We start from the raw sequence: 25,804 nt of genomic DNA, 5'->3' as shown, positions 1-25,804 counted from the left end.
GCCCCGGGAGCGCTCCCACCGCCCCCCGACACTGCCGCTCGAAATCTGGTCTATTTAAATCACCGGCTCACAGCAGCAACAGAAAAGGGGAAAAAATAAAAGGAGAGAAAAGAAAAAAAAAAAAAAAGAAAAAAAAAGAAAAGAAAAGAGTAGATAAAAGGGAAATAAAAAGGTGATTCCTCCCTCCACACCTAAGTTTTTCTGTGGTAATGCCAAAACACAGCAGTGTATGTGTCCAGGGTTTTTTTGTTTTGTTTTATTTCTTCGGACTTTTCTAAATTTGAAAATGAAAATACTGTTTCTTAAAAGACACACTGAGAATACCCATGGCACAGCCGTGTTTGAAAAACATTCACCAAACACATCAGGACCAACTAACTTCAACACGCTGGTGACTGCTCGCTCTGATTGCTGCCACATTTGATTTGAAGTTCCACGGGCTCCCTCTAAAAATATGCTAATCTGCAAACATTTACAGAAGGCAGCGACTCCCCTGTGGCAATACATAAAGTTTAAATTGTGTAAGTAAATATATGCACATAAATTGCAAATAATAAAAACTTTTCAGTTCAGTGAAAAAGTAAAAATTCAAGTGTGCTCACCAGAAAGAAAAAAGAAAATAAAAAGAAGAAGAAAAAAAAAAAAAAGACCAAAACCCAAACTACAAAAATCCCATCACAACAACAAATTCCAAATGACCAAATACTGGTTTTGGTTTAGGCCTTGACCTCACAAAAAAAAAAAAATCCAAACAACCACAACAACAAAAAGCAAACACAAACCTTTACCTCAAACCAACCAAACAAAAACAGAAATAAAAGGAAATGTATCTTGCCATACAAAACAAAATGCAATTTACACATGCTCCTTTTGCCCTAGCAATAGCTGTCGCTTGTAAGAAAACCTTAAAAAATTACTGCAAAGCTTTAACTGCATTGTACAAACACAAATTGTACTTTCTTGCAAAAAAAGCTCATGTAAATAATGATAACTCAGATTCTGGAGTTGTTCAATGTGAGTTGAAAAACCTTCTTGTCATGGAAAATATGCAGCTGATATTTAGGAAGGTTTTCCTGTAATTAACTCCCCCTTGAGGATTTTCAGTTAGCAGCAGTAAAATTACCATCAGTGTACTAACACACACCACATGCACTTAGTCACTGCCCTACCAGCACTCTCTTGAAGATCAAAAAAAGTAAAATAGAACAAAACCACCTCAAGATGAAGTCCAAGATAATAAATTATTTTCTTTCTTTTCCTTTTTGATTTTTTTTCTTTTAATGCAGGCAAACTATATTTGTTGTTTCAAAAACTTCATCTGCACTGTACATACCTGCCATTTTTTGCTTCCTCTACTAGAATCTATGTTATACTGAAAATGCTGATTTCAAACTACCTCTCTACCTATTCTTATTTAAGATTGAATTCAGAGCAAAGATCAAAGATTAATACTTTTATACTAAGTACAACTTGTCTAAAATGTTACTATGTCCTTTAGTCTTTAAGAAAAAATAAAATCAGTACAGCAGCTTCCAAAGCAAAGATGACTGGATAACAGAAATATTGCCCAATCTTTTTCACTTACTGAGATTTTAATTATTTCCCCAGCTACTGATATTCTGCTGATTCAAAACCATACATCTTATGTATGTGCCTTTTTCAATAAGAGATTTTAAAACCTGAATTATTTCAGTCCATTTGTGGAAACTTTTGTCATCTCTTTGCATATGATGTTAGCCACCAGTATTTCCTGACATGAATGAAACCTGTTAAAGTTAAACACAGCTTAAACACAGGCACGGGAAGATGTCTCTCTACACACCTGCAGACACCAGCTAGTGGAAGGCAATACTTCTGGAAGGCAGTGAGACATCACACTCTGAACCAGAATCTGCTTTTTCTGTACTGATGTGAATAAAGCAAATCTGCCTTTTATGTGCTGGTGTGCATAAAGCACTACATCTGCAACCAACATTCTCATGCTTACATGTGTATCTGCACAGGACAGAATATATTCCACACGGATTCACCTATTCCTCTGTAGATAAATGCACTGGTGTAGGTAGGCCATGGTCTAGTTCTCTTTATGTATTTACTGGTTAGAGAGATGTATGATGGAGCATGACATCATGTGACAAAATGCAATCCCACATAAGCACAGAGCTATATTACACTGGATTTCATATTTCAGGTCCCAAACCCTGCTCTGCCTTCTCTAACCACTCTGCCAGACCTGCCTATGCTGGTGTGACCAGACCCCAGACCCTCTGCCTCCAACCCTGCAGCTCGAAGCACAAACTCCCACACACCTTTCCAAGATCAAGATCTCCAGGCATGGCCTACATATTGCTCTGAACACAACAGTCTGCTAGCACACAACTTCTTTTTTCTTTTCTTTTTTTTTTTTTTTTAACTGGTAATTATACCAGGAAAAGCGACTGAAGGAAAAGGTGCATTAAAAAAACCCTTTACTATGTATCTTTTTTTTTTTTTCCACAAAGGGCTCTCAGAAGCTTCCCTCTACTCTCCCTACTTGTTTAAAAACATAATAGTGGATAAAACCAATCATTTTCAAATCAAGTTTTTAAAATATTATCTTTCTATCTGAGGTAAAGCAAACAAGCCAGTTGACTACAATACTGGAGATGATCACCTGCTGGTCCCTTGCAGCCACAGAGCCCTGAACTCCACCTATTGTCTCCATGGAAATGCTACAGACTGTTTTAATCCCCCGCCCTCACATTTTTAACATACATCAATTAAAAACCCCAATAAACCACTTGTTAAAAAGCTTGATAAAGTATTTTATAGCTGTCAAATATTCCCTCAGAAATATTGCATCTTGGGGTCAATTTCAAAATAGCAGCAGGTTTACTCTTTTTTCTTTTTTTCCACATTTATACGATTTTGGTTCCATTTCTATGCAGTGAGGTGACAGGAAGAATAGAGTTAACTCCTTCCCTCCCAAACTTTCTACCACAGCACCTTCACCTTTCTTTCTTTTCCCCACAATACACCATTAGACTGACTTTTATAAATAGCCAGTTTGGAAGGATCCTTTTTTTTTTCCCCCTTTTCCCTTTGAAAAATTACCTAAAGCCTTTTTTTCCCAAGCAAGTTAATGTGAACTTGGGAATGGCAATTAAATTGTCAGAATTAAAAAATTTGTTTTTAACTAGAAGGTAGCCAGAAGTATAGTCATGGGGCTGGTATTGATTGTCTGAACAGAGAACATTAGTCTTCAGGTATTTATTCTGCCACCTCTGCACCAGAGGTTCTCCTTCAAATCAAATCAATCCTTGGAAAAGATTGGTTCTTGCTCCTAAGACACATAACTAGGCTGCAACAGAGCTGATTGTTGTTGTCCTCTCTAGGTTTTACTGAACAATATCTAGGCTTCCAATTGTTTCTGAATCATTTTAACAGTTGTAAGTTGTGATGATTCCTACACTGTGAGTTCTCTGGGGCAGAAAACACATCCAGTTGTATTTGTAAACCACCAAGCAGTAGATAACGTGTACTTTCTAATGAAAGTGAGCTAAAATCCATGTTATCAAGCACGGTTACTGCTTGCACTGTTCCATTATTTATGCATTATTTTCCCCTGCCTCCCTTTTGGCAAAATCCCTTATGTCTGATTTCAGGTTTTGGTCTGTGATATCTTGAAAAAAACTTAAATAGGCAGTAGGGAACCTTTCATACATTATCTAAAAATGCTTTTGCTTCAGAGGCATGTAAAATTAATTGAAATTGAATAATTAATGAAAAATTATTGATATGAAATCATAACATACTGGAGCAAATACTCTGCAAATCCTAGTTATATCTACATCATGGAAGTCTGGTTCCAAAAATCTGAGAACAATTGGAATTTCTGATATGAAATTGGTTAATATTAGAAGTTTATAAAAACAATACAGAACGAAATTGATCAAATGGTCACTCCAACTGATCTTTTTGACAACTGTACCTTCTAAAACTCAAGAAAATAATACCCAAACTAAAAACAACACACCAAGAAAGCCAAATCCAAAATGAAACAGTAAAAATCCCAACTATCTCTGCACCCCTATACATTGTATATAGTTTCCAGTAGAACTTGAATTTGTACTTCAGTCATAGATTTTAAACCTTGCTAGAGGAAGTCCTTGAAAAAAGACAGTTGTTTGTGTACACACACTCAGGCAGATAACAACAATCTATAATTTCAGAAGTCACATTAAATAATGACTTAGGGTAAACTAAACTATTCACTGGATAAAGAAACAATAGTACTACAGATAACAAAGGCAGTATGAAAATTCAGAATAAAACATCAGGAAATTAAACAAAATAGAAGACTGTTAAGGATGTCAAAATCTGAATAGAAAGGCAGATAGAAAACAATTATGACTATTTAAATTACCAGAGTTAGTTATCTGATATGCTTATTAGCTACTTCTGAAATAGGGCTGCTTTTATTAATTCTTCCTTTGTATTGACAAAAATTGTTGTCCTGTCAAAACCACAGCCCTTGAAATATAGCATGGATTAGTGAAAATATCACATTAGTATGAAATATGAATAATTGCATTACTGGGTCTTTACTTGTGGAAGAATTAGTTACACAAATTTAAATGGTGGCTCTAAATATTTTTCAGTAAAAATAAAGATATTTTAAAAAATTTGATAAACAGCATAAAGATTAAATATGAAAATACACCTGGAATACATTAAACTTCAACAAGATCTATTTAACTTAAAGTACACATAATATTAAAAGGGGTGAGTTTTTGTTCATCCATGGAGTTTTATACAGATAAAACCTTAATGCCCTACAATCCATGTATAGGAACAACACATCGTATTAAAAACAACAACCCCCAAAGCAAAAAGTGGGTTAATTAATTCTACATCTTGTTCTTCTTTCTATAGTCAAAGATGTAGGGCTCTACAAACATTGCTTTCAGATCACTTTATTGACTATTCTCTGTATGGTCATTCATTTCAGAGGAGTGATGTCACATTTGGCATGATATCAGCTGACATATTGTGGACATTTTCTCCCAGAAATGGCTCTTTAAGGCTGAGTGCAAGAGGTTAAGATGCCTGACAGAAACCAACTTTATGACAGGGATGTTCTTCTACATTCATACAACACTCTTAACAATCTAAAATTAGCATAAACTGCATCCCCACACACAATTTGTGTGGGCATATGTATGCATGTATGTATTCAGTAATTTGCAAGCTAATAAAGAAAAAAAAAAAAACAAAAACCCCTAAATTTAGATTATTTGCTCCATGACTTGTGCCTTCAAGGTGAAGGATACTCAGCATTAATTATAAGCAAATTATTTTTAAGTACAAGACTTTTCTACCTTACCAGTGTACCCTTATTAGATAGCAAAGACAAAAAAATTTGAATTAAACCCCAGAGTTCACTGGCTTTGGTGTGGTTGTTTTTGCTTGTTTATATTTTGATTTATTATAGAATTCTCAAACTGACTACTGTATTAGTTTGGTAAATACATTCCCCTCTAGAATGGACGTAGCATCTTACATTGGACTGATCCCAGGTTATGAAATGAGGAGTAACAACTGTAAAAAAAAAAAGTAATCTCCTTAAAATCACCAGGTAGAAATGATTATTACCATTTTGCTGCTTGAACAATACTTTGCACGTCAGCATTTGCTACTCTTTATTCCATATCAAATTCTTGCAGAAAAGCTTGAGGACTTAAGCAAAGGTACAGTTTAGCTTGTAGAAGTGTTATTTCTCTTTTAACATATCTGCAATAATAAGCAGATATAACTGTGTTATATTTCAGTGTTAACTGAAATAATTGGTGTGGATTTTGAACAGGAAAAATTCTTCTGAAGTTACTAAAGTATAAGCAGGTAATTTTTACGGAAGTCTGTCCAGGGATTAATGGCAAAATTGCCTCCACTCTCCTTCTGCCTAGTGAGGACTGCAATTGTTGTAAGCAAGGTGTGCAGCACCCAGCCCAGCTGAGGTGGGAAGAAGGGGCTCAGCAAACCCCAGCGCTGCTGCCGTGAAGGAAGGGCCGGGTTACCTCCATGGAAAACACACCGAAACGCAACGCCAAAAGCCTTTGCTCTGGGACCATTTACCAGCACCCCACAAGGACGAAGGCCCAGCCTCTCCCACCAGCTACTGTAACCTGCTGCTGGTGGCAGGAGGCAGACTGCACACTGACCATGCTCTCCGGCTGCCCTGAGCGTCGCTTCGGGATGTGTCGATCCGAGGGGGTTACGCACAAATCGTCGCCGGCGCCGCAAGTCATCTTCCCAGTAGTCGAGGCGCCAGAACTCACGAGGACGACTACAATGAAACAGAGGAGCCACATATGTTAGCAATTATCAACCAGCATGGTAGCGCTGAATTTCTGCATAAAGCTCTCCTTGTTTGCGCTGCTTTCGCCTTTTTTTTCCTAACCTCCCCCACTTTCTGCAATCTTTTACTTAGGTATGTCCTTGAAAATAACAATATCACCTTCCAGTCTAAGGAACTCCTTTCCCTTTTTTCTTGGAAGGTGAAATGAGCACTAAATACATCATTTTGAAATGAATTGCTGACAGTGTGATCAGTTTCCCCACACTCTAGTGGCATGTGCTCCGATTTCAGCCTCATTTCAGCCTCAGCAGGGCACCTTTCTCAGTGACTGCATTTATAAACCAGAATAGGGAAAAGGCTATTATAAATATGGTATAGCATTACCTATATTAATCAAAGTCTGTCCCCCTTCATTTTTCTTCCTAATTTGTGCTTTTTTGCACAAGGTCAGTAAATCATGCCATGAATTCTTGGTCCAGAAAGTGTTAACTTTAATGAATACCTCAGTTACATGGTTATGTATGTGATAATAAAATATTACTCTGTTTAGATGTGCAGGAATTTAATTAAAATAATCTCTTAAAATATTCATTACATTTAGCCCCTGAGGCTTAGAACAACACGAGAAAATGCATTTCTTTTCCATTTACTGTTTTTAAATAAACCATTCCAGGAGAGTGAAACAGCAATCTATTTTCGAGCAAATCAGATTGCATTTCTGGTTTATGTAGTTGTGTTTTTACATTTAATTAAAAACTACATGTTATGATGTGTAATAGTTGCTACATAGAAAGCATACTTTTAAAAATTACATCTAGAAAAGGTTATACCAAAATCATTATTTTCCATTTTATGCTCCAAATATAGCATAAATATAGAATATTTAAATTCAAATACAGATGCTCCAAATATAAATCTTTTTAATAAGGTCATATATATAAATGCCAGTTACTATCTGTTTAGATGATCATGAATGAATGCCACTGTAAACCAGCATTTTAGCCCAGAGAATGTACAGAAAATGCCAATTTCAGGTATGGCAAATAAACAAACAGAAAATACCTGAGGCATAGAATAGCCATGATACCCTGAAAATGTGTACATTCAGACTAAAAAACGTGGACTTTGTTTACAGGGCCAGTATTAAAAAAATAGATGAAAATACAGATACATATATATATATATACATATATATATACATATATATATATATATATATTCCATTTCTGATCCAGGAGCTAAAAGAAAGTATACCTGTCAACACTGACAAATGAATAGGCACAACTAATTCACAGATCACAATGTTAAAAACACTTGCTATCTACATTTGTAGTTCTGAGGTTCAAAGGCAGAAATTAGTTTTATTTAGGGTAAATCAAGATTTCAAACAAATGTAGTAACAAAAGCCAGAATGATTTGTATAACACTACTCTCAAACATGATTTGTAGATATTAAAAATTCTGACGGAAAATAATTTTATCAAAATGGAGGCTGTCTTTGCAGTCTTCATTAAAATTCGATGCCTATTTCCATTGCCAAAGAAAAGGCAGGGCTAGTCTTCATCTTCCTAATTGCTTAATTTCAGAAAAATACTGAAGTATTGGAAGCAAATTCCCCAGTATCTTATTTCCACACTTGTCTGTATAACAGTCACACTAAAATTGGGCTGCTCTGATTATAAGACCCAATGATTTTGGAACAATTAACCAAAGAAAAACTACAATATACAGGAAGATACGGGTTTATTCAAAGGTCGATTAATAACTTAAAATTCTCCATTAGTGATTACAGAAAAAAAGCAGAACACAGCTGGCTATGTGCATGCCTTTGATAGTCGTAGAGCATGGATAGGCACTTCATCATTCTGCCTTCCTACATTTATCTGTTAAAATTATTATCAAATATCAGCCAGGATGCAGTCGTGAATCACAGCCTGCTCCTCGTCTTCAGGGGAATGATACAATGAGGGTCTATTCATCAGGGTGGCAATCGGCACGAGTAATTAGTTCCCTGCACTGGGATCTCCTACAAAGCTTATTTCAGTCGGCACCACAAACATATGACAATGAAAAGCTAATGGAAGCCGCTAAAATTTGTTAACCTCTTCTGCCATCAATCCTTCTGGTGTTCTGGGCTGCAGTATTATGCAAAGATGGTAAATTATTAATTTGTCATTCATCTACCTCGCCACAGTTTTGATAGAATTAAGTGATGCCATTCTTCTGGATAACAATTACAATTATAGCACATTACAAAACTATGCTAAAATTATTAGGAAAATAGGTAACAATGATCAGGCATGAAATATTATCCTGAAACATAATATATCTTTAATCCCTTGCTTTTATTTTCAGTTCTGCACATGAAATTTGCATAGGATTCTATCTCCTTCAGTGGTGCACTGATTATTCACACACAACTACACAACCACTATTAGACCGTGTATTTCAGTATTTGTAAGTATTGGCAACCACTGCATTATGAGGGGGAAAAAAAATTACCTACTCTTTGCACATAGAAAAACATCCAACAAAACCCTGCAAAGCCAAAAATAAACACCTGTGTTGACTAATTGTTACAAGTGAGCCATTTTTGAGAGCAGCTACTGGGAAAAATGCATTTTTGAACCAATATAAACCAGTACACCACACAGCTAATCCAGCACACTGCCCTACTTGTAAGAGCAATTAACCACCGCAATCCCATCCCCAAAAGGCAATGCTGTACCATGCTTTGTACCTCTGCACCAGGTGGGGACAGACAGAAATATTGCTCTGATTTGGGCAGAACTGACTGCTGGCAGAATGAAGGACTGTGAAGCAAAGGGCGCAGGAGGCAGATTTTAGGGAAACTACAGGGGACGTTTGACAACAGGAGTTCCTGGCCCTGCAGGAAAGGCTGCCATATGGACTAAAGGTGCTATATGGACTGGATCGATGAACGTAAGTACTCAATTAGTCTAAATGCAAGAGCAACATCACTCAGGGGATCAGGGATTTATGAATTATAAATCATATGATTTGCATGGATTTGTCAGGGCCCCCTCCGACATGATACATGGTAATTAGTGGTTCCTTAGTAACAATATTGACTGAATCGAAACAAAGCTTTTATATTAAGTGTTTTATTCAAATAGCATAACCATTACCTTGTTTCATTTTTCCAACAGTTTCCCAAATTACCAGGTTATGCACTCAGAATTGAGAGAAAACCTTCGTCTCATTCCCACGCACCTAACTTCATTGTTAAAATTGTACAGAGATGAGATCAAATTTAAAATGACCAATATAACCTGTTCCCTCAGGATTTTGTGGCATGAAAAAAATAAGTCACTTCACTGTGGGCAATGAGGAGAAGTCTAAATGTTCATTTATCTCCACCATCAGAACAAGAGACCTGTATTTCCTACTAGTTTCAAAGATTAGACAATTGGAGGCAAAACATACCAACCAACTGCAGTACTAGTTTTGTTATGGTGTCATAGCAAAGGTATTTTAGACTTGGAAACTACCTATTAGTCCTCATACCCTTATAGATTTAAACTGAATATAAATCACACCAGACAACAATGAGAGGATAATGCAATTGCTGAAGAATTACTTCTTGTAATGTCTTACCCCACTGTGTATTTTGAGATATTCTGCCATCCCAGAAAAGAAACACACAAGACACCAGTGTGGGTTGTAAAGGGACTGCGTGAGGTAGGGAAGAGGAAAGAAAATGCAAACCTACAAAACCAAGATTTTGAGAGGGCTTAGGGTTGCACTCAAGCTACCAGTTAAGTGAGAATGGATTTCAGCACGCCACAGAAGCCCCCACTCAGACGCTTAGATGAGTGAAGTAGCAAATAAACAAATACAGAACAGAAAAGAGAAACAAAGAAAGGCAAAAGAGCACAGTGTTACAGAAATCTTCAGAGACAGAAGATGGCTGGAGCTCTAAAAGACCTCTTTCATCTAGAAGGCTTTTTAAGCTTAAGGCAAGAAAATCCACTTCCACAAAAGGCAATCACAACAAACTTAAAAACAGAGAAGCCTGTGTGAAGATACCTAGACAAATTTTGAGATTACACACTCCTTGTCAGAACTCTAACTGGAGAGTTAAGCAGATGAGTCAATCTCCAAACCTAATCAATCCTTGGTCTCTTCACTAGGACCAACAGCAAGGCAATCAATCAGTGATGACAATTCCTAAGGCGTAGATGCTCAAACACTGAGACTTAGGCTAAATTTGTTTCATAGACAGCCAAAAACAGAGTGGCAACACCACTCATGGATCAGGAGCAACAGTACAGATCTGAAAGGAAATCTAAAAGAAGGCAGTTCCACGATTTCATCATCACCAACTACATGTCTACTCCATCTTCTGGTCATAATTTATTACACACTTCGGTTGCAATGGCTCATCAAATGCAGACGATCAGGTGTTCTTTCTAAATTACATAAAAAAGCAATCAAAGAGCACAGATAGTGGTGTCCAACTTTAAAGGAAAAAAAAGCCAGATTATTTTAACACTGCTCCGGAACACTTCTTGGTCTACAAGTAGATATCTTTTGCTTCCATGTAAAATGTTTCAAGAACTCAAACCAGACATCTTCTGCAATAGACACAAATATTTTTCTCAAAAAAGCCAAAACCAAAACCAAATCTACAAAAACCCAAACAATAAGCATTTGCATTTGAATCACAGAATCACAGAACTGTTTGGGTTGGAAGGGACCCTAAGGATCATCCAGTTCCAAACTCCCTGCCCCAAAGAGGGACACCTTCCACTAGACCAGGTTGCTCAGGGTCCCATCCAACCTGGCTTTGACCCCTTCCTGGGATGGGGCATCCACAACTTCTCTGGAACCTGTGCCAGTGCCTCACCACCCTCACTGTGAAGAACTTCCTGTCAATATCTAATCTATACCTGCCCTCTAAATGTGAAGCCATCTACCCTTGTCCTGTCACTCCATCTTCTTGCAGAAAGTCCCCCTTCATCTTTCTTGTAGTCTCTTTAGGTACTGGAATGTGCTGCAACGTCTCCCTGGAGCCTTCCCTTCTCCAGGCTGAACAGACTCAACTCTCTCAGCCTTTCCTCATAGGAGAGGTGCTCCAGCCTTCTGATCATCTTCTTGGCACTCTGGACTCACTCCAACCAGGTCCATGTTGAGGACCCCAGAGCTGGATGCAGCACTGCAGGTGGGCTCTCACCAGAGCAGAGCAGTGGGGCACAATCCCTTTCTTTCCCTGCTGCCCACAGTGCTTTGGATGCAGCCCAGGACACGTTTGGCTTTCTGGGCTGAGAGTGCACACTGCTGGGTCACGTTCAGCCTCTTATCCACCAGCACCTCCAAGTCCTTCTGGGCAGGGCTGCCCCCAATCTGCTCATCTCTCAGCATTGATTTGATTGTCAGTCTGAAGGTAAAAGTGCTGAAGTTCTGGAAAATACTGCAAAACCTTTGGTGGAGTACCTCCAGCAGACTGCAGGGCATCTTGTAATGTAAGAGGCTGCCTGATCTTGCAAATTGAAATCCATTGTATTTCCATGGCATTCAGCTGGATGTCCAGAATACTAACTAAAATCTCTCATATTTTGTATATAATAGTAAAATGCAAGGTATATTCCACTAACTGACTTGATAAAAGGTAATTTCAGAAAACAAGTGAAACATTTCCTGAAGTAATTCAATACTCTTCTAATGAGCTTTCATAAACTGTGAAAATATGTTTTTTAATCTAAAAAACCAAGTTACACCAGAACACACAATAAGCATACAAGTAGCCAACATGTTAATAAATATTTATCTAAAAATATTTTGTACGCTTCTAGATATATTCCTGACCTGTAACATAATAAAAAAATATATAACACACTTTGGAAGATAAAACATTGACCTTGATGATGGCAAAGCAAATGCTGACTATGTTAACAGGTAAGTTCTCAGCAGCACTACCAAGTTTCCCATTTCATGCAGAGATCCCATGCACAACTGTTTGCCACATGGCAAATCAGAGTACTGATGCAGTAGGGAAAATTACTTTTTCTGTAAATCAGGTTCCTGATCTGATTCCCACTTTGCCTGTACTACCACAGCAAACAGGAAAATATTTGATTAGTATTAAAAGTCAAAGTTGCAGCTAAAATATTACTCAGCCAGCTACATTCTGTGTGTAATTCACAGCACTTCACTGATAATGTATCTACTTCGGGACATTAAAGATTAATTAAGTCATGATAAGTGCACTGAGATTTTTGGAAATGCTGCCTACATTTCCTATACTTTCTTCAATGGCACAACCTGTTGCAGTTCAGCTCTCTCTCTCGCTCTGAGCTGCATTCACACAAGCATTTGTGTGATCATTCTAAACCAAATCACAGTAACCAGCTGGGATTATTAGGCTTCATTGTTTTTATTCCATTTTGTATCAGTGACCTGCTCACCCTGCAGCCTCACCAGCAATTATGTGACTAAAAATAAGGGAAAGAGATGTGCAGGTGAAAGAAAGGAAGGAAAGGACGAGGAAGAATATCAAAGACATATGTAATCATACTCTAATATTAACAGAGTCTCTACCTTTTCATTTGCCCCAAACATAGACATTCATATTCCATAGTTTCAGGATACAGATTTCTACAAATAGAAAAAACTGGGAATCCTTAAGAAAAAAAATCTCATGTGCAGGCAGGCTCTTAATCTCTGCCACAGTTACTGTTGCAGTAACAGGAACTGGTTATAACAAAGGCCCAAGGCCACTGAGTACAACTTCTTTGGCATAATATCAGTTATGAGAAACACTAATGTAATCCATTAAATCAGTATTGTCTATTTACTTCTAACCCTCCTCCAAGAAAACATTTGGCTTTGTCTGTAGAGGATTTTGTTTTCCTAAAAGGACCTTTGCCTTTATCTGTGCTTCAATTTTATCAAAAGGTGCATGTAGAGGGGGGATTTTCCTGGGTTTGCTGAAGAGAGAGCAGAGTCATTCCATTCTTCTCTGAGTCTTTCAGAAGAAAGAGATGTGAAAAGCAGGCTATGAACTTCAGGCACAACATGTGCATGGACTTAGCACAGAACTCTGAGGACTCAGCACAGTTGTAGGGCACCTTTGTACAGTTTAAACTTCAGGTGCTTCCAGTGTAGAGGAGATGAAGGGAACATCAGCAGGGGAAGCCTGTCTTAACATATGTTTCATATGTTAAGATACATAAACATACAAATTTAAACATGTTTATATTTCCCCCTATAAACACGACAGTACAAACAGCACAGATCTGCAATTCCTAAATTTTGCATTTTAAAAACCAGTAGAAATGCTGTTAGTATGCTTCTACACAGTAAACAGGAGATTATCCCTTTGTCTCACCCATTAGGCACCTCAGCTACAACTTCTAGCCCAGGACTGCTGATTTCTGTGTTTTCATGGAATCATATCAAAAACCCATTCCCACCTAACTATCATGCAAACAAAACCAGAAGAACAATGCCAATTTCAGATATCACAGAGACTCTTTTCTGCACTGACAAGCTTTGAATTCCTCATTTAAAAAGCAATTCAGAAAAAATGTCAACTATAAATGTTTCAGTCTCCCTTTATGCATTATAAAGCACCATGTCAGAGAAGACAAGCCCACCTTTAAGGTGTTGCTGTCCTAGATCATGGTGCTATTAACCTCCAGTTTAAAAACAGTTCTGTTTATGTATGAGTTTATGTAGGCTCTTCTTTGATCTTTATTAACCCCTTGGTAGCTAACCACAGTCCCGGCTTTTTGGAGCATTCTTTGAAGTGCTGGCATTCCAGTGCACACTGATACTTCAAAGAGGGCTCACTTAAGTACATGGTACAGTTCTAATCATGTATTCTGCAATCCCTATCTTATCTTAGGCTGATCTTATAATTATCAGTCTAAAATAAAGCTGCACTTCCAAAGACGTCACCATGAGACACAGTTCAATCCATGTTGCATTTCTGTCAAGATTAATTATAAATGAAATGAAATGAAAACTACTCCACTTTTCTACCAGAAGTTAACACGAAAACTTTCTTTTGGCTTGCAGCAAAATTAATTCATGGTTCAGACATGGAAGGATGAATGTATATCAAATTTGCAGTGGGATGCTTTGGCTTGGTTCCTCATAAATCTTTGCAGATCTCACACATCCTACTCCTGACTGCAGTCAACAACATTTGTTTTACAAAGTAACTACAGACCCCATAAACTGCTATTCATATTGAAAATAACAATAATCCCCACAATATACAAAAAATAGCTACACTACATCTTGCTGGAGGCTTTTTGCTTTTTGTCTGATAACATGGAATTTTTGTCTGCAGTACTTGCCACCCCTTCCTTGCCAAAGTGAGCAATGGATTATAAGAATATGTTGAAGGATACAATATGACAAATGCTCAATCCTAATCTCTTTACCCATTCCTGTTGGTTCTGATGCTTTCATTTTAAGCGCATGCATAGGAAGTTCCTATTTATTTTCCCACTAATTACAGCAACAGCAGGTTTTCTGTGAGGAATACTTAATTGAAAAATTGAAATATTATGATTAAGATTAATTCTTTCCAGTAGCTCGGGATTTGACATCATCATCTTTCAGCATTTGTGGATATAATATAGATCAACTTTTGACCAAAACAAGAAAATCTGGTCAGTTCTGTGATTTTGTTTGTATATTGTTCTGACCCCAAAAGTATTAAACACAGGAATTATAGTAAAGCTTTTCCCAAAACTCTTAGATTTGACCTGCTGCAAACATTTCATCTCTTCTAGACGAAACAGGATGAAATCACACTCCCATATATCTGCACTTTAAGACCTGTGGCTAACCTGTATCTTTTTTTTATAGCTCTCTTAACAGCTGGATACTTTTCTTGCTTCCATAAAAATGTAATAGTGTACCCCTCTGATTCAATAAATACTTTTTTGCTCTATGTTCTTTTACAGGAAGTTTTGGGTTTTTTTCCCCCCTTTTGTATATATTTTTTCTGAGTCCTCTGGCAGAAAGGTCTCAAGTAACTGGGTGGTTTTATTTGATTTTTGAGGGCTTTTTTGGTATTTTTCTTTTTTTTCTTTTGCTTTTGGTTGTTTGGTTTTGTTTGTGTTTTTTGAAGTTAAAATTACTATCTATTAACCAAATTAACTTAGCAATTCAACAACCACCACAGAGAGCAACAACAAAGATGACTAAGAAATTTAGGTACAACCTTTTTTTTTTAACATAGAATAATAAAGAGAAGACAAACCTCCCTGAAGTGTCTAAATGCCTAAATATCAAAAATATATTAATTTTACCTTTTTATTATGGACAGAATTTGAGTGTATCCGGGGACACAAGGAAATTCCCCCTTCGACCTCTTGCTTAATTATGAATTAATCTGAACATCCTTGTACCTCTGCTTGAAATTATGGAAGGGGGAGCAGGCAACTCTCTAAGGTTCACAGAACATTTGGCTACTATTAAAACAGTATCTTGGGAAAGAAATTCTCAATTCAGATTGCAGGTTAGGATACTGAAGCCTTAGAGACACCCAACTTCAGTATCATCTGCACTTCCTCTACTCTCTGATACAACTAAAATCAAAGCTTCAAAAAAAATCCCAATCAAAATAAAATCAAATCAAGTATGATTTGATTTAAAAGTTAACACTTCTGTCCAAGATTCAATTCAGGACTTAAAATCTGAGGGTAGCAAAATCTGGGAAATGACTTCATTGTGTGATGATTGCAGGAACACATGTAAGAGAGAGTTGAAGTAACTGCAAACATAGGACTGTGCTCTGAGACAGGAAACAATAAGCACAAGGCAGCAAGACCACTGAGAAGCACATGGAGCAAGATCCTGTTTCCACACTAGCCCAGCACCCTCAGGAAATAGCAACAGGACTCAACTCCCTTTAAAAAGGCTTAACTTATTAAATAAATTTCTCCCTTGAAAACCTTGCAAACTATCTCTAAAAAAAAAAAAAAACCAAACCAAAAACCCAGAAAAACTACAGCACTGAATGACTGAATGATGAAGTACCATTTTCTGGACCACACAGACAATTCTGTATTTACTGAAGATTTAAATAAAGGAAATGGTAGCCTGCAAACACACCTTCTCTTCTGTTATATGTGATCAACAAAGCAGGAGACAAAAGGTTAGCAATTCATAGGCACTGCTGAGGGGGGCAAGTTCAAAACTGTTACTTGACATGGTCCTCTGAAAACCATTCAAGCTACTGAACTGCCTCTTGAGATCCACTGATGCCCCAAGGGTCAGGAAGTTTGTGAAGCCCTCACAACACTTACAAAACAGAAGTGGGGAAGCCATCCTTATCGATGTTACAGAACGCACCAAAGGACTACTTGTAGTAAAGAATGAGCAATGTTAAAGTGCTAAACCACCCAAGGTTCCTTTGATAGAGTAATCCAAGGGCTTAGCCCAGGATAAACCTTGTACACTGACACATCAGAAGCTGCTAACTGAGAAGATGCAACTTCTTTTCCACAGGTATGCCAAGAAAGAAATGTAGCAACAGAAAACTTGGTAACAAACACTCCAACTGATCAATACAAGAGATATCATAATATTCTTTCCTCCACATTCTTTCTCCTCAAGACTAATACTACATGTTAAATCCAACATTATAAAACAGTATTGATAGAAGGACTGGAAAATGAAAGCTTAAGAAGCAACAAATCAGGAAATGTTTCCTCTTTCATTTTGGTGATTTGAACACAAGCATAACACCCACAACTTCATTCCCCTCTGCACTGGCATCCATAGAGATGTGTTTAATAGAATGACGTTTCTTCTTCAGGGCAATTATTACCTCTCTTGACAAGGCTTCCGGCTTCTCTCTCTTCATCTAGCTACTCCTTTATTAGTTTTTAAGAGAAGTTCACCAAAAAAACCCCAACCAAACAACCACACACAAAACCCACCAAAACAATATGAAAACCAACATACCTCTTTAGGTTCTTTCCTAACATTGAAACAACTTTCTCAATATTAAGCTGTTCTTCTCAACACAGCAATCCCATCACAGAGGGGAATGGAATGGAAACAACACTGTTACTTCCCAATGGGAAGCAACTCAGCACCACCAAGAAACTCCCCACCAAAGAGGAGAACCAGGGGCTCTGGAGTAACTCACACGGTGCTGCAGGCAGACCCCATCACTGCAGCAGTGCCATCAACCACTCAAAGGGCTCCTTGTCCCTGCAGAAGAGGCCATGAATGCACTCAGAGGATAGAAAGAGCACAGGAATGTCTGTACCTTTTCTCACCAAAGGTCTAACCTGAAATTCTGTATCCCAAAATGTCAGTGGTGGCTTAAGGAAGAGCAAGATCAATCCAATCAGGTACAACTTTTCCCCAAGCACTCTGCCAGTTTCCAACTATTTTCAGCTCAGGGGATTTCCTGAGTCTAATGTGGTTTGTCTATTTATACTCCTTCTTCCTCCTAATGCATTTCTCTTCCAACTACTCATCCACAGAGACTTCAAATAAATCCAAGTATCAGGGCTCTCAATCCTCAAGCTTGGGAAGAATTACTGCAGTGAAAAACAAGGTGGAACTGTGCACATTTCTGGGAATGTTCTAACATGTCCCTTCAGCACTCAGGTAAAGGGTTTTCCAGAAATCTTAATTTTTGGACTACAGAATTCCACCTATGTGTTCATAAACCAAGTATCTGTGTAGTATGTGATACTGCTCATGTTCACAAAAAAATATAGTTGGGACAATGAAAAGAGAAATCCTTAGGTACTAAAGAAACTCCTAACAAAACTATAAACTTCCTATTTAAAATCTGGAATGCAAATGTGAGAAGAGAACAGTTCTCTGTAATAACCATACAATTCACAATATTTTTTGCTAGAGATGTTAATTCTTGTTTTATGTAAATTCTTCAGAGAAGATTATTTAAGACCACACCACTCTTAAATTATGGTGCAGATACTTATAAGCATAATTTAAGTGTACTGCACCATAATGCACATTTTCTTCCTTGAACATAATCTCCCTCCTGCATATATAAACTGTATCTGTAATTATCTCTAGTCACACCTTTCTCCATTATTCAGCTTTAGAAATAAGCGTGTATTGTCCCTGCTAAACTAAGCTAACTTATTTTTTTTAGTAGCCAATGACAAAAAAAATGAAAAAACTCAAACATTTTTATACAGTTTGTAACACAATTTGTTCAAGAAACCTTGTTTACCAAGTATATTACATCCATCACAGAAAACACCCATAAAGAGAAGTCATGGTAACAGACTTGAAAAGCATGGGTTTGTTGCAATTAGCCTCTCTCCTGACAGAAGAGTCAATTTAGACTGACACTCAAAATCAAGAAAAGACTGTTTCATTTCATCATGAAAATTGAATGTTTTCACTTTCCTTTTCAGAACAAAAAGCCTATATAGTTTCTAAGAGATTTCAAGGATAAGATAAAATTAAATGTTTTCCATTGCTGTAAAAACACTAATGTTTTCATGAACAAAGCTCTAGAAAGAATAAAAAACATTAATTTACACACAAACTAGTTCAGGTTTTTTTAAGTGACTTAGGAACTTTAATTTGGACAGCCTCAAGTACAGAATATACACACAGCTACTTGCACTGGAGTTTGCAACTAAAAATTGATGATACAGTAATGCAAACAATGGCAAAAAGGTTCAAATAAAACCTGATCTTCTGCTACAACTTCTCAAGGTCACAGGATTCATTTTCAGTATCATGCACCATTAAAATTTACTTTGTTGTACCAGTCACTAAGAGGGATAGTGAATATGGTTTTCACAAAAGGGATGGCTTTCATCTAGACTTTCACCCTCTTTATAGGGAATAACTTTGCTTAACTTTGGAAATGAAATACATGTGTGAAGCTATATGAGCAAGCAGCAAATCACAGCAATAGCTACGGATTACTTACCAAACCATCTGATAGAAGTAACCAATCTTCAATACTAATCGCTGCAAGATGGTATTTTCCCCAAAAATTTCCCATCAGGGAAGGGGGCAGTGAGGGGAACAGAGACAGACTTGCAACCATCACAAAGATTATGCACAATGCACAGGATTTGGAGGAGAAATATTAATTTCTCTTTACTATATTTTAATAATTGGTAATAAAATTTGTCAAGTCAAAGTCAGCTATGTTAAGAGAACTTCAGTTCATTTAATTTTTCACATAGAAGCTGCTGTCCAAAGTATTTCTTTGGTTGTTTCTGTACAAAGCTGCTAAACATGGCCCTGCTAAAGGCTTTGGAAGTCCACAGTCTGTATACAATCAGTAGGTGTTTGCTGATGCAAAACACCTTTGAAGATGCTGCCCATCTTTCCCTGGGTTGTGCCTCTCAGGCTGCCCCATCACACCCTCTGACCTCATGAGCATCAAACCCACCGAGAACAGTCCTGGGTTCTGTCCACAACAAACAGGCACGAATCCCAAAGACCAACAAGGAACAACTCCTCCTGTCCAGAATTTTATCTACTACAAATAAATAGTAATAACAATAATAAGAAAAAAAATCTCTGAAATATTCTCCCTCTCTCTCTCTCTCTCTGAAAAAAAATCTCTGAAGTGGCTACTCCAGAAAATTGAGACAAAGAAAGTTGCAGTTATCTTTCATCAGTGCTATCTTCCCAACAACATAAGCAGCACAAAGAAGAAAGTTATTTCACCAGATACAGCAGAGGCAAAAAGCCTATGAAGCACCAAAGAAAGCAACTTGATGTGGAAGTCATGGGAGATAAACACATAAAAGGGGAGGAATTATGCATCTGCTGGGGATCAAGCACAGAAAAGAAGAAAGTGTTGGGAATCAGCTGGACAAGAGTCGGAGTAGAGAAAGGGGGGCAAAACCCAGGTCTGGCTGGACAAAAACCTGGGAAAAGTAATAGAAGGTCAGAAAAGAAATCTGAAGAATCAATGAGGACAGAAAATGCAGTCAGACAATAACAGAAAGAAAGCTGTTGGGGGGAGGAATATTTCTTCTATAATGTCTGTATTAAGAGAATGTGATATAAGTGATCCTGTTTATATTGCACCCTGAAAATTGGACCTCAATCTTAATCCTGTATTACAATATTAGTCTGGTGCTCCTTTGTTATTTTTCAGAAGAGAAGGGGTGAATACTGTGTATGTGAATACTGAACACAGCGTTTCCACTTCCAAAATTTCCCTGCCATGAAGTTATCTTGCACCTGCTCCTTAAAACAGCAACAATCTCAATCATATAAGTCATGTCTCACCTACCTGACCACTAAAAAAATATTTAAAATAAATATATCATCACTCAGCTAAAATCACATCTTAGCATCTTCAGCAGCCGTAGCAAAGGCTTCGTGGAAGTTAACAAATGAATTAATACAAAATGCTTTTTAATGATGTCACTACGAGGTTCTTTAAGCAAGGCCAGGTAACACTGCTTATGCTGCGTTTTAATGTTTGAATCAGGAGCCTGCTGCCTTAATCTGACACCCACTACAGTATGGCAAAGCTAGACAATGTTTTAGAAGCACAATGCAGAAATACAAAAAAACCCAAACCAACCTAACACAAAAACCTTTTAAAATGAGTGACGAGGGCCAAAAAGCACATTAGTGTGGGTATTGGGTAAAACTGCATGCCCTGGTTCACAGTTTTGATATGGCTTTTCTTTCATCTGTCCTTAAAATGACAATCCCTCAAATATTTATTTTAAAGGGTGCATCAAGGACTAGTAAACATTCAGGTTGAATCCTGCAGTTTTCTTATTCTTTAGAAGTTTAAGAATAAAAATATTTGCCTTCCTTGGGTAGGCAGGGTGCTCATGCAGGTTATTTGGTGTGCTCATGATTTTAAAAATATTGTTTCAGTAATCAAATTTTAACACAGCTGTTTAGAACCAGAGAACATTTGAGATGTATAACAAACCCCACAAATACTAATGGCATAAAATAAATCCAGTGAATAACTCTTTGGGGTTTCAGTGTTTTCAATTTTTTTGTTCCTTTATATATATTCATTAAAAATTATAAATTCATTTATTTTAAAAGAAAATGCATTCTTGTTTTGCAAGCATTACTGTACAATGTAACAGTGTTCCCCTCCCTTTAATACACTATTACCCACAGCCATATGCTTTGTGTTTCCAAGTATCATTAATAAGGAAGTTGCCTTAAAGCCCATTCAAGTAACGGGTCAATATTCCTACATCTGACATACAAAAGGACTTCTAAAACCAAGCTTGTCAATTTTTCTTTGTTTATTTTATATCTATTTTTTGCTCTTGCTCACCCTCCTTTGAAGTTAGTCTTCAAAGCTTCAATATCAATAGGAATGCAGCATTAAGGATTTTACGACACTGTGCTACTTAAACTTTTATTGTTTTGTTGCAAAATCATAATCAGAAGGATTAGACTCTTGTATTTGGCTTTTTGTTTCTCTCTTTTTTTGTAATTTACTCTCTTTTTTTTAAATTCCAATTCCAGCATGCCATAAATCTGTAGCATGCCCCTTTCAGTGCTTCCACATTGACAAAATAATGCAGTTTACACTTAAACATGCTCAAGAAAAAAATTAACATTCTTTATCATTTTCTAGCAGAGACAGTTAATACTCTCAGGCTACATTAATAGAATCTTTCTGCCATTGTAGAAAGTTTGATAGCACTCTTATTTCAATGTCTGAATTTTTCTCCTTTTTTTGACAAAGACAAATGATTGCCATCAATCAAGATCCAATCGGGTATACACAGAGTCAAGCAAATGCATCACTCTTTACTGGTTTTCCTGCTATTTGTGCAGGCTTTGCTTCATATTATTTTATAGAATGATCAAAAAAGCAGCCGTAAGATAGATCATTCACACCCACTGTAAAATTAACTTTCATGAATAATGAGAGTTTTAAACCTCAGATAATGTATATGTTATACAGAAGATATTGCTGGAGTTCATTTCTGGCTGGAGATTATGTAAATGATACTATATGACCTTTATCATTACAAACAGGACATGCAAAACACATATTATTTCATACATCATTCTAAAGTAAGTCAGAACCTAAAGCAGAATCAGTCATTTATAATGTTCATGGTGAAGTGCTAAGGTTGCAAGAAAATGATATGAAGTACCTGTGATGTTTTTGACTACTCCTCTGCTGAACCTGTTACTTATGTGCTCTAAGCATACTAGAAATAACAAAAATAATCCTACCCCCTTTTTTTCTTATAAAGAAAATCAGTATTTTGTTTCTTGATAAAACCATTTATCTCAAGACTAAACTATGCTGATAATAACTACTTATGTCAATCAAAGTCAATGACATTGAATTAATAGTAATACACACAGCTACATTTATATAATGGATTCCTAAGTTGTTCAATTTCTTTTACACAAAACAATATTTTGAATCACTTTCCTTATGTTATTTCCTTATCGTTGAACAATAAGCTGAGCAAAGTTAAATTGCTTAAAGATTTCCTAAAGATAAAAGGTACCATTCACCGTGAAGGCTGGACAGTTGATACACATATGGAATCAATGATGAACTCTAGGAAAGACCTAGCAAACCAAGAAACCCCCAGACTTCATTGCTCCAGACTTCTCCTTTCTGCACCAATGAGGAACAAAAAGAATATGAAATGTGGTTTAAATTTTGAGCCTTACACAGCTCTTAAGTATGCAAAAACCTTTATAAAAATATCTAAATAAATCTATTTATACAAAATTATATTTGATTATTTGCATTTATATATATTGTGAAATCTCAAATATCTATCAAAGAAATTCCTATTGCCAAAACACCTAGTCTTTGGTATCAGCATGCAATAAAGTAAAAAATTCAGTTAATATTTTTTCTTCAGTTAATATAAATTCAGTGACTCATATTATCCTTGGGTCAGGAAGAATACTATGCCACAGAGTCAACCAGTTGTTAATTCCCAGTATCTTTCTCACTTTCAAACCTTCTATGTATCATTTCTTTCATCTTATCCTAACAGAGTCACATCCTTCTGACAGAGAGGTTCAGTGGCTTCTCCTGTTCTGCTGGATCACAGCACAGCTTAAGACACTCAACACACAACACACTTTACACAACAACCAGAGATTAAGGCTCACCCCTGATTTATTTCACACTCTGGTACTGCTTCCCCAGTGGAAGTACACTGGTGACACTTGTCCTTCAATCTCCACAGTGTACAGACAGTGTAAAACACTAGAAATTAGGTATTAGCTAGAAAATCACAGGTATTTCAGGTTTTGCAGAAATCATCAACAAAAAACAAATCAGCTTTACAAAAGAAGATAAGCTTCTGGTTGAATGAATTTTGTTATAGAACATTGCTGCCTGTACAAGGGAGCAGTTGCCTGCAGCCATCCTGATGTTTGCATGTCGCATTTTTTAAAACAAATTTGTACAGCAATTTTCTTCCCAAGGGCCAGTGCAGGGCAGAGAAGCCTGTGTGATACTCAGAATTTCAAAACTGCAGCTGATCTGCTGTAGCTCTTCTACCACACACTTTGAAAGGCCAACATCCTTATTGAGCCCATCTGAGAATTACTGGGAAATTCTGTCCTAATGGAGTTCCCAACAGTATCACCAACATAGACAGCCACGATGCAATTCAGCAAAAGCTATACAAAAAACCACTTATATGTCAAAGTACTCCGAAACCTTATCACATGAAAGCTTGCAGCTGCATCTTCAGGCTGATACACATAATTTATATCTGCATAACTAGAACAATTTAGTATTCATATTTATTATTTATATGTCCAAATGTAGTTCATTATCCTTCTCCCTTTCCTTCACTGACAGCTGGATATAGGTATCTCTCACTGCACCTTTTTCTGAAGCCATTGCTGTCATCAGCTGCAGCTCTTGGTTCTAGAGCTCTGTTATTTTCATACCCCATTCCTCTGTTGGTCAGGGGTTTTTTTCACCATCTTCATGTCCCTTTCCACCAAAAAGGGAATGCTTTTACACACTTCTTCCCACTTTTCTTGCCATTTCTTTTTAAGCTGTAAAATTGCACTGTGGAGCTGAATAGCCAAGGCAAGGGAGTGTAGAAACATTGTATTTATGTTGCCATTGATTACTTTTCTGTTTGGGCTTTAGTAGGTCATTTGATGCCCACTCATGGCCTAATCAGACACCAGAAGTCCCATGTCCCACTCCTTTACCCTCTTCAGTTTCCCAATTACCTCAGAAATATTATTGTTCTAATTAGTCATGGCTGTCACTTCTCCATACAGCAACTTCAGCCATTCTGCCAGAGGTGCACTTGAATCTGTGGAATCATTTACCTCAACCACAGCACCCAAAGAACAAACCCAAGGAAAGAAGAACAGAAAACTCTCTTCAGTGCTGAAAAGCAGTGTTAAATTACAGACCAAATAGTGAGAACTGCATTATGCATTTTAATTCAACTCTGAGGAATAAACAACCTGTTTATGTCTTCTTTCTCCATGTTCTGAATTCATAGGAATATCTTCAATGCACAAAGCACTAACCTAAATTGAGTATTTTCCCTTCATTTCTCACATGCAATTCCAAGAAATTGCCCTATTTGCATTAGCTAGAACAAATGCAAATATCCCCTTAAAGTTGAAGAAATGAATAATTTTCTAATACATGCACCTGAATAAAAAAAGGAAACTAAAACAAAAGATGGTGTGCAAAAGACAAAAGCAGTAGAAGTATGGAAAACATTCCATTTTAGTTTTGAGCTGTTTTTTATTTCTTAACAGTTTTTTCATATTTTCCTTTTCACCAGCACCCTAAATATTTAGTAGGCTCTGAAATTTGTTATTATATTAAATCAGTCCTAATTACACATATATTTATATATCTTTGGGTAATTTGCTTAATAGAAGTTATGCAGCAATTACCTTGCCTGTATTATAATCTCAAAGTCAGTACAATAAGAGATAAACTAAAGATAATTATTTTTGTGTTTTGTCTTTAAATGGTATTAAAACAGCCCTGCTCCTCAGTCTGAGCATATATAGGGATCAGATATTCCAGTGTAAGATAAAAACACGTCAGATTTAAAACTTATCTGAAACAAAATGGCCACACAGTATGAAACAAATTAATGATGTCATGTCAAGACAGTATGTTCCAGCCAATTTACTACTTTTTTCTCTTTGAAGGGTTGTCTTCTACTCTTTAAAGAAGAAAAATTTGTATTGTTATCAGTTCTGTTGAAAAAAAACCCCAAAAACCTGCAAAACCTAGGTTTTTTTACACAAAAAAATCCCCCACAAAAATAATTTACATAATAAATTATAACACTTGCAGGAGCAACTGAGGGGAAAAGTTACCTTGTTCAGGGAGAAAGGCATGGCAGTTCAATGTCTGCCTTGTTCTTTGACCTCAACAGCTCTTAGATTGATGTCTAACAGCACATTCTACATACAGTAAAAACAGCAGTTTATATTTCTCAGTGCTTGCTCGCTTCCTTGTTTATATATTTCAGATTTTTGACCAAA

The 25,804-nt window shown here is 36.8% G+C and overlaps 1 protein-coding gene across 5 annotated transcripts in view; it reads right to left on the bottom strand.

The window, feature by feature from the left end:
• LRBA (LPS responsive beige-like anchor protein) overlaps nt 1-25,804 on the bottom strand; it is a 373,617-nt gene that overhangs the window by 176,107 nt on the left and 171,706 nt on the right. For all 5 annotated transcript variants that reach the window (XM_064416678.1, XM_064416675.1, XM_064416676.1 and 2 more), the window contains exon 38: nt 6,201-6,325. In XM_064416678.1, the coding sequence (XP_064272748.1) occupies nt 6,201-6,325 (125 nt within the window). The remainder of the gene's footprint in view (nt 1-6,200; nt 6,326-25,804) is intronic.

This window comes from Passer domesticus, chromosome 4 (assembly GCF_036417665.1).
Source record: "Passer domesticus isolate bPasDom1 chromosome 4, bPasDom1.hap1, whole genome shotgun sequence".
NCBI classification, from domain to species: Eukaryota; Metazoa; Chordata; class Aves; order Passeriformes; family Passeridae; genus Passer; species Passer domesticus.
The sequence above is the reverse complement of the archived record's forward strand: the minus strand, read 5'-3'. Positions and strand labels throughout refer to the sequence as shown.